Source organism: Rhamphochromis sp. 'chilingali', assembly GCF_963969265.1.
Source record: "Rhamphochromis sp. 'chilingali' genome assembly, chromosome: 10".
NCBI lineage: Eukaryota > Metazoa > Chordata > Actinopteri > Cichliformes > Cichlidae > Rhamphochromis > Rhamphochromis sp. 'chilingali'.
Window position 1 is genome coordinate 13683513 of NC_137937.1, and position 13855 is coordinate 13697367.

The 13855-nt window shown below is 40.7% G+C and overlaps 1 protein-coding gene across 4 annotated transcripts; it reads left to right on the forward strand.

Moving 5' to 3' along the window:
• Window positions 1–641: 641 nt before the first annotated feature.
• kdm2ba (lysine (K)-specific demethylase 2Ba) lies at window positions 642–12710 on the forward strand. 4 transcript variants are annotated; one of them, XM_080892962.1, is made up of 11 exons: window positions 642–774; window positions 4097–4321; window positions 4453–4596; window positions 5502–5588; window positions 5932–6222; window positions 7603–8417; window positions 8591–8754; window positions 8842–9003; window positions 9415–9633; window positions 9713–9786; window positions 11440–11603. In XM_080892962.1, exons 1-11 carry the CDS (start codon window positions 721–723, stop codon window positions 11452–11454), a joined length of 2250 nt encoding a protein of 749 aa, XP_080749088.1. In that variant the 5' UTR covers window positions 642–720; the 3' UTR covers window positions 11455–11603. The 4 variants fall into 4 exon arrangements, with proteins under 4 accessions (XP_080749088.1, XP_080749085.1, XP_080749086.1 ...); XM_080892961.1 differs by lacking the exon at window positions 9713–9786 and adding an exon at window positions 3120–3197 and having other exon boundaries at window positions 717–774; window positions 11440–12710; XM_080892959.1 differs by lacking the exon at window positions 9713–9786 and having other exon boundaries at window positions 11440–12710.
• The last annotated feature ends 1145 nt before the right edge of the window (window positions 12711–13855 follow it).

The following is a 13855-nucleotide window of genomic DNA, read 5'->3' on the forward strand; positions in this document are numbered from 1 at the left end:
CAAAGTGCTGTTTTTCACTTTTAGTTTAAGAGTGTTTACATCTAGCTACATTAGGTGAACTTTATACACTGTACATACATGGCTGTATAGTTGGGAATATTTTTAAAGTTTCAATTATTAAAAGTAAACACATTATCACCTTATCAACATTTGATGACAAACGCCTGAATAAACTCACTGAGTGTTTTTGAAGTTTAATGCTATTTGTAAACTGCTAAGCCCATAAGGATTAAAAGGTTAAACGCATTAAATAAACCTTTGAAGAATTTGTTCTGCCACTGAGTCATACAGCCCATAGACTGCCTACAAACGCCAAGACAAAAGCAAAGACGGACGAGTGTGGGAGGGAGACATCTTGTTTTACCTGCTTATCTTTACTTCCTGTTTCATCGACGTTGCGTTAACATGCCACGTTAATTACATTTAGCCGATTTTATTGTCATATGGATAGGGTGTTAATACAATAACGAACCATCCCAGAAACCTGTATATTTGTTAAATTTCTGTACAACCCTCTGCGTTTACGTTTCTTTCCAATACATTTTGAATTATAGTTGTGTCGTTTAGGTTTTTTACGTCAGTTTTGATATTTCCTATGGTTCGTGAACGCAGCCTGCAGAAGCTGCCTGTGTGTGTTTGGTGTGAAGGAAGGGGGGGGGGGGAGACGAACTTAGCTTGTTCAGCCATGTTAGTTTTCTCAAACGATGAGAGAGAGGAGACATGGCCTTGTCACTGAGCGGAGACGATGAGGAATATGATTCAGAATCTGAGCAGGTATTTTAATTTCGTGAACTCTACTTTGCTCTGTATGCTTCTCGATTTAAAAAAAGGGTTTTGGCGTTTTTTCCTTTTCGTCAGTTACTTCAGGTGAATGTTTGTATCCGCTTTTCCTCTCTCTATGTAGGTTAGTCGGGTTGAAAGGAGAAGGTGTGTTTTAAACCTTATTCTTCGGTCAGCCAGGTAATAGCGAATAAACACAAAGCTAAATATTTGTACACATTTAAAAGAACTGGAGTTCCTCCTTTTTGTGTTCCGTGACCGTCCAAAAACACACCGTGTCCTCGCCTCCTAGACACCATCTATCTTGTTAGCCACAACCGACCCATTTTTGTACTGACCACCTCTTAATAGCGAGCAGCCTCATCCAGTGAGGTTACAGATCCGCGGCTGTGACCACAACCTCGTTATCACCCACTACCTTAACGGTGAAGGCCATCCGACTTTATGCTGGCCAACTTATGATTTTATCGTGCACTTTGGTTAACCTGCTATATCGAAACTGTTTTTCATGTGATTGATTTCCTCTCACTTCCAAAACTTGTCCCACAACTCTGCGCCTTTAAGAAAGCTTTAGTCAAAAACGTTGAGGAAGCAGGGACAGAGAAAGGGGGTGGGGGTGGGGAGAGGGTAACAATGAAGTGTCTCTACTTCTGTTACTTAGTAGTCCAGTGGCCCCAAACTGGGCAAATGGGTTTGATTTTTAACAGAAATAAAGCTTTAATGTGGCTTACAGGGGGGAACTTCTCATGAGTGGCATGGAGTGCATGCTCATTTGAGGTCAGCAGCATGGATACTTTCTCACAGGGCTCATTAGATATTGCACAAGTCTCTCCAGCACACAGTTGGCATGTACAGTTCAAGAGAAATGGGAGAAGTGCTGATGTAAGCGTCAGACCCCTGCTCTTACACAATGTTTATATCCACAACACTCACAAGCAGTGTAGCATCAAAGATCATATTTTGAAGTCTTCTGTTGTGACATATTATAGGGAGAGCAGCACATGTTATTTGTGCTAATTGAGCCCGGGCAGCAGATGAAGGCAAACGTGAGTTTCACTTGCTGACATCCACGCTGATGCTGAGTCAGAAGATTGTGTCACAGCAATATGGGCCATGTTTTTATTTGCAGGGTTCAGCAGCCAATTAGTGTCTGTGCAGAGACAGTGGATCTGTAGCGTAGTGGTTTACACATTTGGCTACTAAGTGATCACGGGAGGAGATACATCTGGGATTAAAAAAAAGCAGCCAAATAAAATTTGGAGACATGGAGGGAATGGAGGACATGTCCGTTTTTTGTTGTAGTTTTAAACTTTGCATGGACTTTATTTGCTCAGAGACTTGGCCTTACTTTAGATATGCTATGAGAGACAAAGTCATGTGAGATAAGGTTAGGGAAATGGTGAGGTATCAGCCACACCTGCAGCAACAGCACCTGTCCTTTCTTCTGTGTTTCTTTCTCATATTTTCGTATTAGTCAGATGGATTAATGGAAAGCTTGGCACCATGAAAATAAGCTTTGCCTGGTTTGATCATTTAGCCTGGTTTTGCATAGATGCTCTGTCAGCAGCAGCAGCAGCAGGCAAAGAACAACTTCTTGAGCTGACAGCAACACAACAGAAGAAACTCTGATATGTAAAGGGATAGATCTAACAACGCGTTTCAAAATCCTCCTGGGGGAAAACGCTCCAAAGAGCAGTTTCTGTTAAACAAGAAGAAACATGTTGTCACTGTTGTTATTAGCAATTTGCCGTGAAGCTTCTTTAGCACATATTTAGGGCTGGTTTCTCCACTCCTTCCAGTGAATATCATTCAGAAAGCAAGAGTGACGTTATCGTTCGCCTGGAACATCTTGTTTTACCTGTCTGCAACGCCTCAGTATCATCTTCCACATAAGACAACCGCAGAGGCTTGAATGATCTTAATTTATTGTAATTTGGTGTTTTATACAAATGAATGGAGTAATAATTGGTGAAAGAGCTGAAATGAGCCGTCGTGTGTGGGCCGTGTGTGATTTCAGTAATAGAATAAGAATAGATGACATCAGGAAAGTGCTCAGAGCACAAATCATAGCTCCACTGAGCTTATTTTTATCCATCTCTCTCAGTTTTTTATTCAAACAGTTGCCATCAGAGAGGCAAATGTGTTGCCTAGGTAACCTCTCCTCCTGTGTGATTTGTCTTATTTTCATAGTGCTTTATATTGCCCTGCCATGGCAACAGGGAAGAGAGTAAGAAGGAGATGTGAGAAAATCACAAAATGAATTAAGGTTTCAGGATTCAGTTAGATAATTGGTTGCTTAAATTTCAGTCTGATCGTTAAATTACTGTTTTTATTTTTAGTCCACAGCATCACACTGTTGCTGCTTCCAGTGACTCAAATAAGAAGATTTGGAGTATGCTTTTGTCACAATTCTCAAGGTGACACCCTTAACCCTAAGCTTAACATGCACTGTGAGGATACAATTTCATTGACATGCCTACATTATGGGTACAGTTCAGTTTATATAGCGCCAAATCGCAACAGAAATTGCCTCAAGGTGCTTCATATCGTAAGGTAGAGACACTACCCTCACCACAGCTTTGTTTTTCTTTTTTTTAATTGTTAACTTGATTTAGAGTGAGTACTAGTTAACCCAGTAGCCAAGAAGCAAATCATTTGTTTAATCAGTAACACAATAATTGTATATCAAAAGCCTACAAACACCACTTATGTGTCGTTAATGTTCCATCCAATAGGAATCCAGTACTTTTTAAAGCAAAAACATGCAAATATTCACTGATTCCAGTTTCTAAAATGTGAGAACTTTTTACTTGAAATGGTAATCTGAATACCTTAATTTGGGGTTATTTTGAGAGATCATGATCAACTTTTCAGATATTTTGTTGACAAAATAATTACTTAGGAAATATTAAGGGAAATTAATTAATGAAAATTAATATTAATTGCTGCTTAAGTATAAACTGTTTCCACATGGCTCTGTTTGCCGAAGGATAGTAAAATCCCAAGTTCAAGGTGGAACTAAACTAAATTCCTTGTTTAGTTAAGGAATTTTTTAGTAGCTGGGTCATATGACTCACATGTAATTAAGCAGCAGCAAGAATAGCCTATAAATAAATACATAATGCATGCATCACAGTTTGATGGCAGTGCCAGTTTGATTGGATTCCTTGTGCTGATTACTGTTATTTCAGCCGTTTGGTCTGATATCTGTTCACCTGTTAGTTTGCTTAAAGGTCCTGTGTCCATGTTCTCAATGACAGAGAGTCTCTTCATTTTGAGTTATCATCTAATGTCTCTTACGTTTTTTGCCTTCCAGCAGCGGGCAGCTAACCGGCCCAAACCCAAAATGGGGACGTCGTCAGCTGTTAAGCTGCCGTCCAACCGCAGCTCCTCTGGAGCCCGCCGCAGGAGGACACGCTGCAGAAAGTGCGAGGCTTGCTTGCGGTCTGAATGCGGGGAGTGTCACTTCTGTAAGGACATGAAGAAGTTTGGTGGACCAGGGCGCATGAAGCAGTCCTGCATCATGAGACAGTGCATCGCGGTGAGTCAGTAGAGCTTTAGAGCCAAAATTATCCATGAAGACATGTAACACTGTCAGCTTTGTTTTTCCAAAGCATTCACTGCTTAATAAACTTTATTTCTGCTTGTTTTTTCTTTTTTCGCCCCATGCAGCCTGTGTTGCCCCACACAGCAGTGTGTGTAGTGTGCAAAGAAGCCGGGAAGGAGGACACACTGGAGGATGAGGAGGACAAGTTTAACTTTATGCTGATGGAGTGCTCGATCTGCAATGAGATCGTCCATCCCAACTGCCTGAAGGTACAGAAGGGCGCCTACGTTGGGAACAGCTGAACAACTCCACCTCATCATTACAGTCATTGTGACGGTGACTCACACTGTTGCAGTAATGTGCCAGGAATCTCAGATCATTGTAACATGACAGGAGTGACTCAGGCAGTTGAATCGCAGTCAGAGGAGATAATTGGGTAGAAATGTTGATGTTTACATAACGCTAAAAAAACTTTGTTTGTGATGTGGATCTTAAGATTTTACGGCTCCGACATGACACCATCACGCTGAGGGTTTCACTGAACACATGCTTAAGAAAGCTTAAGAGGTCAGGAGTTTAAAAACAAACTCTCAGATTAAAAAAGAAACTGTATTAGATCATGACCAAAAAGGGCAACACACTGCACACACCCTGTTTGTAACCTGTTATGCGAAAACACAATTTGCTATTTGCATATGTTTGGTCAAACCAGTTTTTGAAGCATGGTCTGCATGTTTGTTTTGCATGCAAGAGCTAAGAATTTTTAATGCCATCAGCTAAATTCCTCAAAAGAGTAGAAAACAAACAAACAAAACAGAAAAAAAGAGGCTGCCTCTTTGTGCCTCGTTACAGGTTTTTCCTAGCTGTTTTATTGTCTTGTTGCAGAATATATTTGGAACCTCATACAGCAGTTTAGATTTGTAACAGCATATTTAGGCCGAGTTGAGATCTTTAACTGTTTATACTTCCCTTTTCTGAGTAATCCATGAAGCAAGAGTTGGCATGTTTAACAGCGACTGAGGTTAAACTGTGCTGACCTGCCTAACAAGTACGCGTCACAACAGCCACTTTCACTTCCCTTGCCTTGTTTGCATTAAACACACTGAACACAAGACTAAGCGAGAGCTGGCAGTTCAAGTTGAAATCCGACTCATTTGGCCGTTGTTTTTATCAGGTGTGCGACGCTTCGGGGGTGGTGAATGATGAACTCCCTAACTGCTGGGAATGTCCTAAATGCAACCATGCTGGAAAGAGTGGAAAAGTGAGTACAAATATGTGTGTGTCACGGTTTTTATGTCACGTTTCAGCTCATCAAGTGTGTTTTGGAAACAAAAGAGAATTAATTAGCATTACAGAGCTTTTGTTGCTTTCATTATTTCAATATTCGGTTAAAGCGTGTGTTGATCAACTTGCCACTTCCTGTTTATACTTTTGTCATCTTTCACATGTGGCAGTGAAGCAGGAAACCTCTGACTGCTGTGTCTTATGTTCTCGGTCACATTGATTTTGTTTATTAAACCATAGGAGCACTTTTAGGAACAGCGTATTTTTCTTGTCAATATAGGCTAAAGGTATAAAGTTGTCTCGCAATTATTGTCCCTTTGGCATTGAAGCAAAAAAGGGGCCCGGGGTTCAAGTATGCCTCCAACCTCCCTGGCTCTTTGCTGAGGGAACAGAAGCCTGTGACAAAGGAGGAAGGGGACGCTTCTTCAGCAACTAAGAGGAGGTCAGACAAAGAGGAGACACCCAGGTACCGACCCGAGGAGTCTCTCAGCCGCCAGCCGCCGGTGCTTTCACCCAGCAACCTGCCACGGCCCCGGCCCGAGGACAAACTGAGGAAAAAGAGGAAGCTGTTTGATGATGATGAGGAAGAGGATCTCAGTGTGAGGAAGAAGGTTTGTATAATAATGTACAGTGTGTAAATGGAGCAGTATTTTGGGGGCTCTAGAGTGCGACCAAATTGGTCACAAATGCGACCAAATTTTTCAATGGTGCGACTCAAAAAAAATCCTAGTTCGCACCGCTGCGACCAGATGTTCGAGTAAAAAAAAAAAAAAGTCTCAGTGTGGTCAGACATAGTCAGGGGCGGGACTTCTCTGATTGGCCGTGGTGCAGATATTCCTGTGGTCCTTCGTGTGTACGTTTGAAAGTGCAGGTGGATAGAATTCCGCACAAAGACGTAAACACAGAGCGTGGACCCGACGCATCAGAATCAGTTTTCTCTTTCTTGGCTTTCTTACCCAACAGCACGTGAATGTCGTCATTAATTCCCTCTGACTTTTGCTGTATTGCTTCCACCATGATAAAATCACACTTCATGCACAGCTTTCTCTCTCTGTGTACTTTAAGAATAGTTTCCCATCTCAAATCTCTGTTTTCGCCATTATTAATTCGCTTAATTACCCACCAAACTACCGCTGTTTACAGCGCTATCTGACGCTTTTTTTTTCTTTTCTTTTTTTAATGACCTCAGACAAGAGAGGGCAGCAACTTCTGCTGTTCAATACTGAAGAAATTTAAACTTTTTAAAATTATGCAAAATTGCAGAATATTTTTAAGGTTATCTGCTATAAAACGCCAGACTGTCTGAGGCAAAACTGAATTGAATCCAATCGGGACCTTGTAAATCTGAATCGAAAGGATTATAGAAATCAATGATGATACCCAGCCCTAGTGAGTAGCCTAGGCCTGACAGAAGTGGATGTAGCTGTGGGTAATAAGATGTAAAAAGAACTATTGATAACTTTTTTGTTAAGGCCTGATCCGTCTGAAATTCATAGCCAGTGCTCTGACAAGGAGCCATCATTCTCTGAACCTGAAAAAGCACAGTGTATCCAGAAAACACATGTGCTGCGATAAATGCACTGCCCAAGTGTCCCCTCTCCCCACTGCCTTTCAGCGGCAGGCAGCAGCAAACAGGTCGCCAGAGGAGGCCGATGTGATGATTCATTTTAACATTGTCTACAAAGTTACCAAAGAGTGCCAAAGCACTGCAAGCACAAACACTTTTTCAGTAACTTATCTTTCTTGTAGAACTGTGCTCCAAATAAAGAACCTTGTGTTGACAAGATTGTTAGTTAATCATTTCTAAATCAATATTGTCTGTATGGACAGCAATATTCTCCCCAAAAAAGTGCACATGTAAAACTGCAGTGTTAAGTGATGCAGTTGAAAAATGTGGGTGCGCCTAACTTTTAGGTGTATCAGTGCAAACGTGGCAAAAAGATCTAGAGCCCTGACATGTGGTTTTGTTTTTGTTTTTTTTGTTTCTCCAGGAAAGGTCAGATGATCCTTATTTTTCCAAACTTCTTCAACAAATCAAGAGAGAAGAGGATGATGAAGATGCTGAAGAAGAGGATGAAGACGGAAGGGAGCCTCTTTTCCAGAGCGGTGTAGAGAGGAAAGGGCGCTCTGGAGACCCTGAAGATGATGTGGATTACAGGGACTCCAAGAGTGACCTTTTGAATCTCAGCCTTAGAACACCGGTTGGAGACAGTGACCAGTCTCACTGTAGCTCTCCACAGGCCGGCCCCAGCAGTGAGGGCGGGAGCGAGACCCAGGAAAAAGGCCCGCGTCCAAAGGCTCGGCGTAAGCGGCGTTTACCTAACAGAGAGCTGAGTCGGGAACTGAGCAAAGCACTTACCCAGGAAATCCAGAAGACCGAGGACTGCATGGCCAATGAGAACCGGCAACCACTGAAGCCTGAACCAGAGACGGAAAACGAGGAACCCAAGAAGCTGTTCTGCAACGGCAATGAGCTCGGGGATCAGAGGGCCCACCTCAAGACCAAAGAGATGAATGGGAACTCCTGGGAGCTGCGACACTTCTACCCAAGTCAGATCACTCCGCTGGGCTTCAACAGGAGCACTCCGACAACCCGGCCGGTTCCTCCGCGCTCTCCACCCAAGTGTGTCCAAATGGAGCGGCACGTTATTCGGCCCCCTCCCATAAGCCCGCCTCCCGACAGACTGCCTCTAAAAGATGGAAAAGCACACATTATCCAGCGAGAGCTCTGGATGAAGATATTCCGCTATCTCACACACCAGGAGCTGTGTGTGTGCATGAGAGTGTGCAAGACGTGGAACAGATGGTAAATGCACAGCACTATCTCAACAGTGATTTAAAATATATTTCTGATGTTTACAGTTAGTGCAGAAGAGAAAAAAACCCTCTGAAATGTGGAGGAGCAGTTACAGTTTGGTTTAGAGTGTTCTGCCTTGACACAAAGACCTGACATTCAACACAAATCTTTATTTCTGCTAGGTGTTGTGACAAGAGACTCTGGACAAAGATAGATCTGAACCGCTGCACCTCAATCACCCCACTCATGCTAAGTGGGATTATCCGCCGACAGCCAGTCTCCCTGGACCTCAGCTGGACCAACATTTCCAAGAAACAATTAAGCTGGCTTATTAACAGACTGCCAGGTACTTAACTATAAGGGATTTTTGATCTAAGGTTACAGAACCCCCACCCCCCAAATCAGTGTTTTAAAGTGCCACTATATGTTTTAGGTCTGCGAGTGTTAAGGCTGTCAGGTTGCTCCTGGGCTGCTGTGTCTGCACTCTGCACCTCCAGCTGCCCTCTGCTGCGCACTCTCGATGTGCAGTGGGTGGAGGGACTCAAAGATGCACAGATGAGGGACCTCCTCTCCCCTCCCACAGATAACAGACCAGGTAAAGCACAACTACTATCATAAATGTGCCCTTTTCTCCTGCCTGCCATGCTGTTATGCATAAATGATACTCAAAGTTAAGTTTTAACAGCTGCAACATAAACACAGTTACTAATCATTTCACATTAACTTGCGTAAGTGTTAATGTTAAAACTCTTAGGTACTCAGTTACACATTGCTAACTATTTTATAGAGCAACTCTTGGAGTGGGAAGCTTTTCAGTAGCTGAAAAGGTTATTGCTCTCATTCCAAACCCCAAAATAGATTTTTCCAGGAGGCGCTGCTTTAGATTTACGTTTTCAAACTGAAACACAAGCGTGAACTTGAATGTCAGAGACTTTTATAATCTTGAGGTGTTGATCAAATTTAAAATTGTTCTGTGTTACTTTTTATTTGACCAACTAACTAACAGGCCAGCTGGATAACCGCTGCAAGTTGCGGAACGTGGAGGAACTGAGGTTAGCGGGGCTGGACATCACCGACACGTCTTTACGCCTCATAAGTCGACAGATGCCTTTGCTCTCCAGGCTGGACCTTAGATACTGCAACCATATCAATGACCAGTCAGTCAACCTGCTGACAGCAGCAGGGACCACAACCAGAGATTCCCTCACAGAAATCAACCTCTCAGGTGAGATGTTGAATCAGAGCGTGGAGTCATGGGAATATACAGGCATCAGGCTTTTTCATGTTTGTTTTTTTTCCAGCAGGCTTGCATACAAGTTCAGCTGGGCGGCTGAATTCAAATAAATGGCACACTTCCTGTCCTTTAAATAACCTGATGGTCAGTCTAAACTCATACTTCCATATAATAACACAGAAAGCATCTCTGTTAGGACAAAATAGAACTTGTCATAAGACATACAATGATTGATATTTTTATTGAGACTGGGTGTGTCTGTTTCCAGTGGCTCAAGTGTTTGTATTGTTTGTGTTGGTGTCTCTTTTGGGTGCCAAAATAAAAACAAACAAACATTGAAACTAATAAAACAAAACTGAAACAAGTAAACCAACTCTGTAAAATAAACTGCAGTCAAAATAAGTGTTTAAAATTATATAGAAGTTTTCAAAAGTAATGGAAAATACAAGACAATAACAACTCTTGTGTTAACCACAGAGGAAGAAGGCGAAATAGGGGGTTTTGCTAAAGCATCGATATTAGCCACTAAATTATTTAAATGCTGTGGGTTGTGCTTGATTGTTCCAGGAAATTATATACTTGGACTTGAGATGAATAAATAGATTAGTATACTTAGCATTGGTTAGTTTACTTCCTTTAATATGCTGCTTTTAGCATTTCAGCTACTGTGCACTTAGCTTGTGTGTTTTTTTTTTTTGTTTGAATTAGCAACGGTACTCAGAATTACAATCTTCTTTACTGTCATTGTGTAAAATGTAAAAAACAAGACAAAATGCAATGCTTTGCAAATATTGTAAACGCATATTTTATTCATAACAGAACATAGATGACATCTCAAATGTTTAAAATAAGAAAATGTTACAATTGTAAGAAAAATATTAGCTTGTTTTGAATCTGATGGCAACAAAATGTCTCAGAAAACTAGGACATGTACTTGGCATTGTTGTGGTGGGAGCATATGTTGTTCTAAAAGCTGTATATAGCTTTCAGCATTGATTGTGCCTTTCCAGATGTGCAAGCTGCCAGTTCCATAGGCACTAAAGTCCGCCCATACCGTCACAGATGGTAGTAAGCTGGATGACAAGCCCTCTCCTCTTTAGTCCAGAAAATCAGGTGTCCATGGTTTTTAAAAATAATTTGACATTTTGATTTTTCTGACCACATAACAGTTTTGCTCTCAATGACAGAATCATGCCTGTTTTTAGTGCTGCACCACCTGAGGGCCAGGAGATAACAGGCATCCGATATTAATTGTTGATCTTGTCTGCTGTGAGGAGATTTCTCCAGAATTGTGAGGGCAGTGTTTTGTAAAGCCTGTCTTCACTTCTAAAGAACTCTTAAGTGTCTCTTTAAGATGCACTTTTAATAACCAGACATTACTGGCCTGTTGCCAATTAACCTAATTAGTTTAAAAATATTCCCTCAGCTGCTTCTTCTTAGTACCACTTACTGTTTTGGCCTTTTGTTGCCTCCATCCCAATGTTTGAGTTTTTGTGAGACATGCTGCTGCCATCAAATTAAAAATGAGGTAATATTTTTCTTAAAATTGCACATTTTCTCAGTTTTTTGTGTACTGTTTTGAAAAAAGGAAATGCGCGAGATCTGCAGATCATTGCTTTCTGCTTTTATTTACATTTTAGTCCCAGCCTTATCAAAGTCCCCGGTTTACATTTATAGCAATAAAGCCCAGTTTTTGAATGCCAGATGTGATTAGTCTGGAGACGTATACATTTTTAAATTAGCAGGACTGACAGTTTTCTGTTCTTCTAACCCTTTTTCCTTGCCTCATTTTTTCAGTGTGTAACAGAGTAACGGACCATTCCTTAAATTTCTTCAAGCGCTGCGGAAGCATCTGTCAGATAGACCTTCGCTTCTGCAAGCAGGTGACCAAGGCAGCCTGTGAAAGGTTCATCGCAGAGATGTCTGTGAGTGTACCGTTTAAATTGAAAGAGGACAAATTGCTGCAGAAGATAAGCTAGTTCCCAACAGGGCAAACAATAAAAGGACTTCAAAGATGGTCTTTGCACTTAATGGAACAACTGGTCCTGTGATAAGTCTCTGAATCACTGTCAGTAAACTGAAGTGAAAGATTGAGGTTGACTGGATGGAAGCCTTGGAGTCTAATGTCAGGAGGTGACAAACATTCACTGGACGGGTTAAGAAGAGATGGCATGCATGTGTTTCTTTTGAGACTACTTTTATAAAGACCTGCTTGTAATTGACTCCTGGGTTATTTTTATTCCTTAAATATTTGAAAAACAGTATTTTTATAGCGGCAACATTTCATGAGTTTACAGTGTCTCAGGAACTATTATCACAGAGAGACTGTACCGTGAACTGAAAATGATCTCCTTCAGTTTGCCCTCTTGTAACAGTCTGCGTGCCAAAATGTACATTTGAATTTAACATCACTTCAGTATCAGAGAAATAAAATAGCATGTACAATATATCTGATCATAAAAATATTTAGAATGTCTTTTTGATGAAGATAAAAAAAAAAAAAAATAAAAAAAAAAAGATAAACAAATTTCATATTCTGTTACACCCTCATGCCTTCAGTTACATTACTACTTTAAACTGTGGAGTGTTTTTGCTTTATGGGGTTTTCAACAATATTTCAATATTAATTTATTGATTGTTTTTTTTATTACTGTTTGTATTTATTCAGTAAGTTGACATAGGTGTGTCACATAGCTGGGTCAAATAATTAGTACAAGTAATTTATCAGGGTGATTTAAGCCTGTTGCAGCTCCCAGCGGGTGAAGTTCAACACCCAAAAGTTAGTAACAGGAAGCTGACTGTCCCAGCAACTGTGAAACTGACTTTGTGATAATACAGTAATCCCCCACACATCTGTTTTCACCTGGTTCTGGTTTATATAATCTGCTAACGCTGACCTTTGCAAATAACTCATTTGCATAGTTTTGAACCTATACTCCCTACAGTAGGTGTTGTATTTTGGTTGTTGTGCTGTAATTGATCACCTCAGGTGAATGTGATGTTTATATTTGTAAATCCAAAAATGATGTGCTAATATGCATTAAAAGAATTTCATTTGTACCATTAAAGCGAGGCTTTGCTCTTTTTTCCATATTCTCACAGGGCTAATAGATTTTACCTAATTTGTACATTTGGCACAAGCCTGTAGTTTGTACTGTTGCCTCACAGCAAGGTGGTCCTGGGTTTGAATCCACCATCTGTTCGTGGTCTTTCTCCAGCTTTCTTCCACAGTCCAAAGACATGCAGTTAGGTTCATTGGTGCTTCTAAATGACCCATAAGTGTGAATGAATGCCTGCCTCACTGTTAGTCGTGTGAAAGACTGGCAACCTGTCCAGTGTGTACCCCACGTCTCACCCTATGACATCTGGCATAGGATCCAGCCCCCTCATGACAGATGGGTGGATGACTTGCAAAAAAGTCATGTTTGCCAAATATCAGAGAAATACAATAAGAGGGTTTAAAATAATTTTCTTTTTACCACTTTTTGAAGTAGTGAAATTAGATCAAGTTAACTTTTGTTTGTGTTTAAGTTGTAAGAAATTATTGGATTGATTTTTGTTTTTGTTTTTTTCACAAATTTAACGCCATACAATTTTAGAGAATGAAGTAAGAAGTGTGTTCTAAAACAAACCTCTCATCACTACCCAGGCCTTGTCTTGAACAATTTTGTGTTTGGAACTTAAAAGGCTGTGACATGATCACTTCCTCAGTAATCGTTAGCCAGGACAGTAAAAGACACATGCAGATTTCAATTGAAATTTTAATTACCAAAATAAAAAGTTCAACATTCCCAAATACAAAGACCAAACCTAGCACACAATTAAACCCTCTGTAAAAGGAAAAAAGTGCAACCTGATCTGCTACTGTGCATGACTGTAGCGGACATCTTTACTGTAATAGCAGCAATTTTGACTTTGTGGGTTACAGTACAGAGCGAAAAGCTTGTGAAAGAGCAGGGTTTTGTGGGAAAATAAAAGCAGAGAATTTGTTTCAGGGGTAGGGGCAATCTAAGGAGTAGGATATGACCTATCTGGTGTAAAGCAGTGTCATGCTCTGGTTCAAGCAAATTAATGCAGATTAAACACATTTTAAATCACCTGACAGGAAAAATGTAAACCTCTAAATATAAACTGAACCCAATCCCTGGGCCACTTCAATCAAATAATTAAAAAAAAAAAAATAGATATATACATATCTCATATGGATCCATAT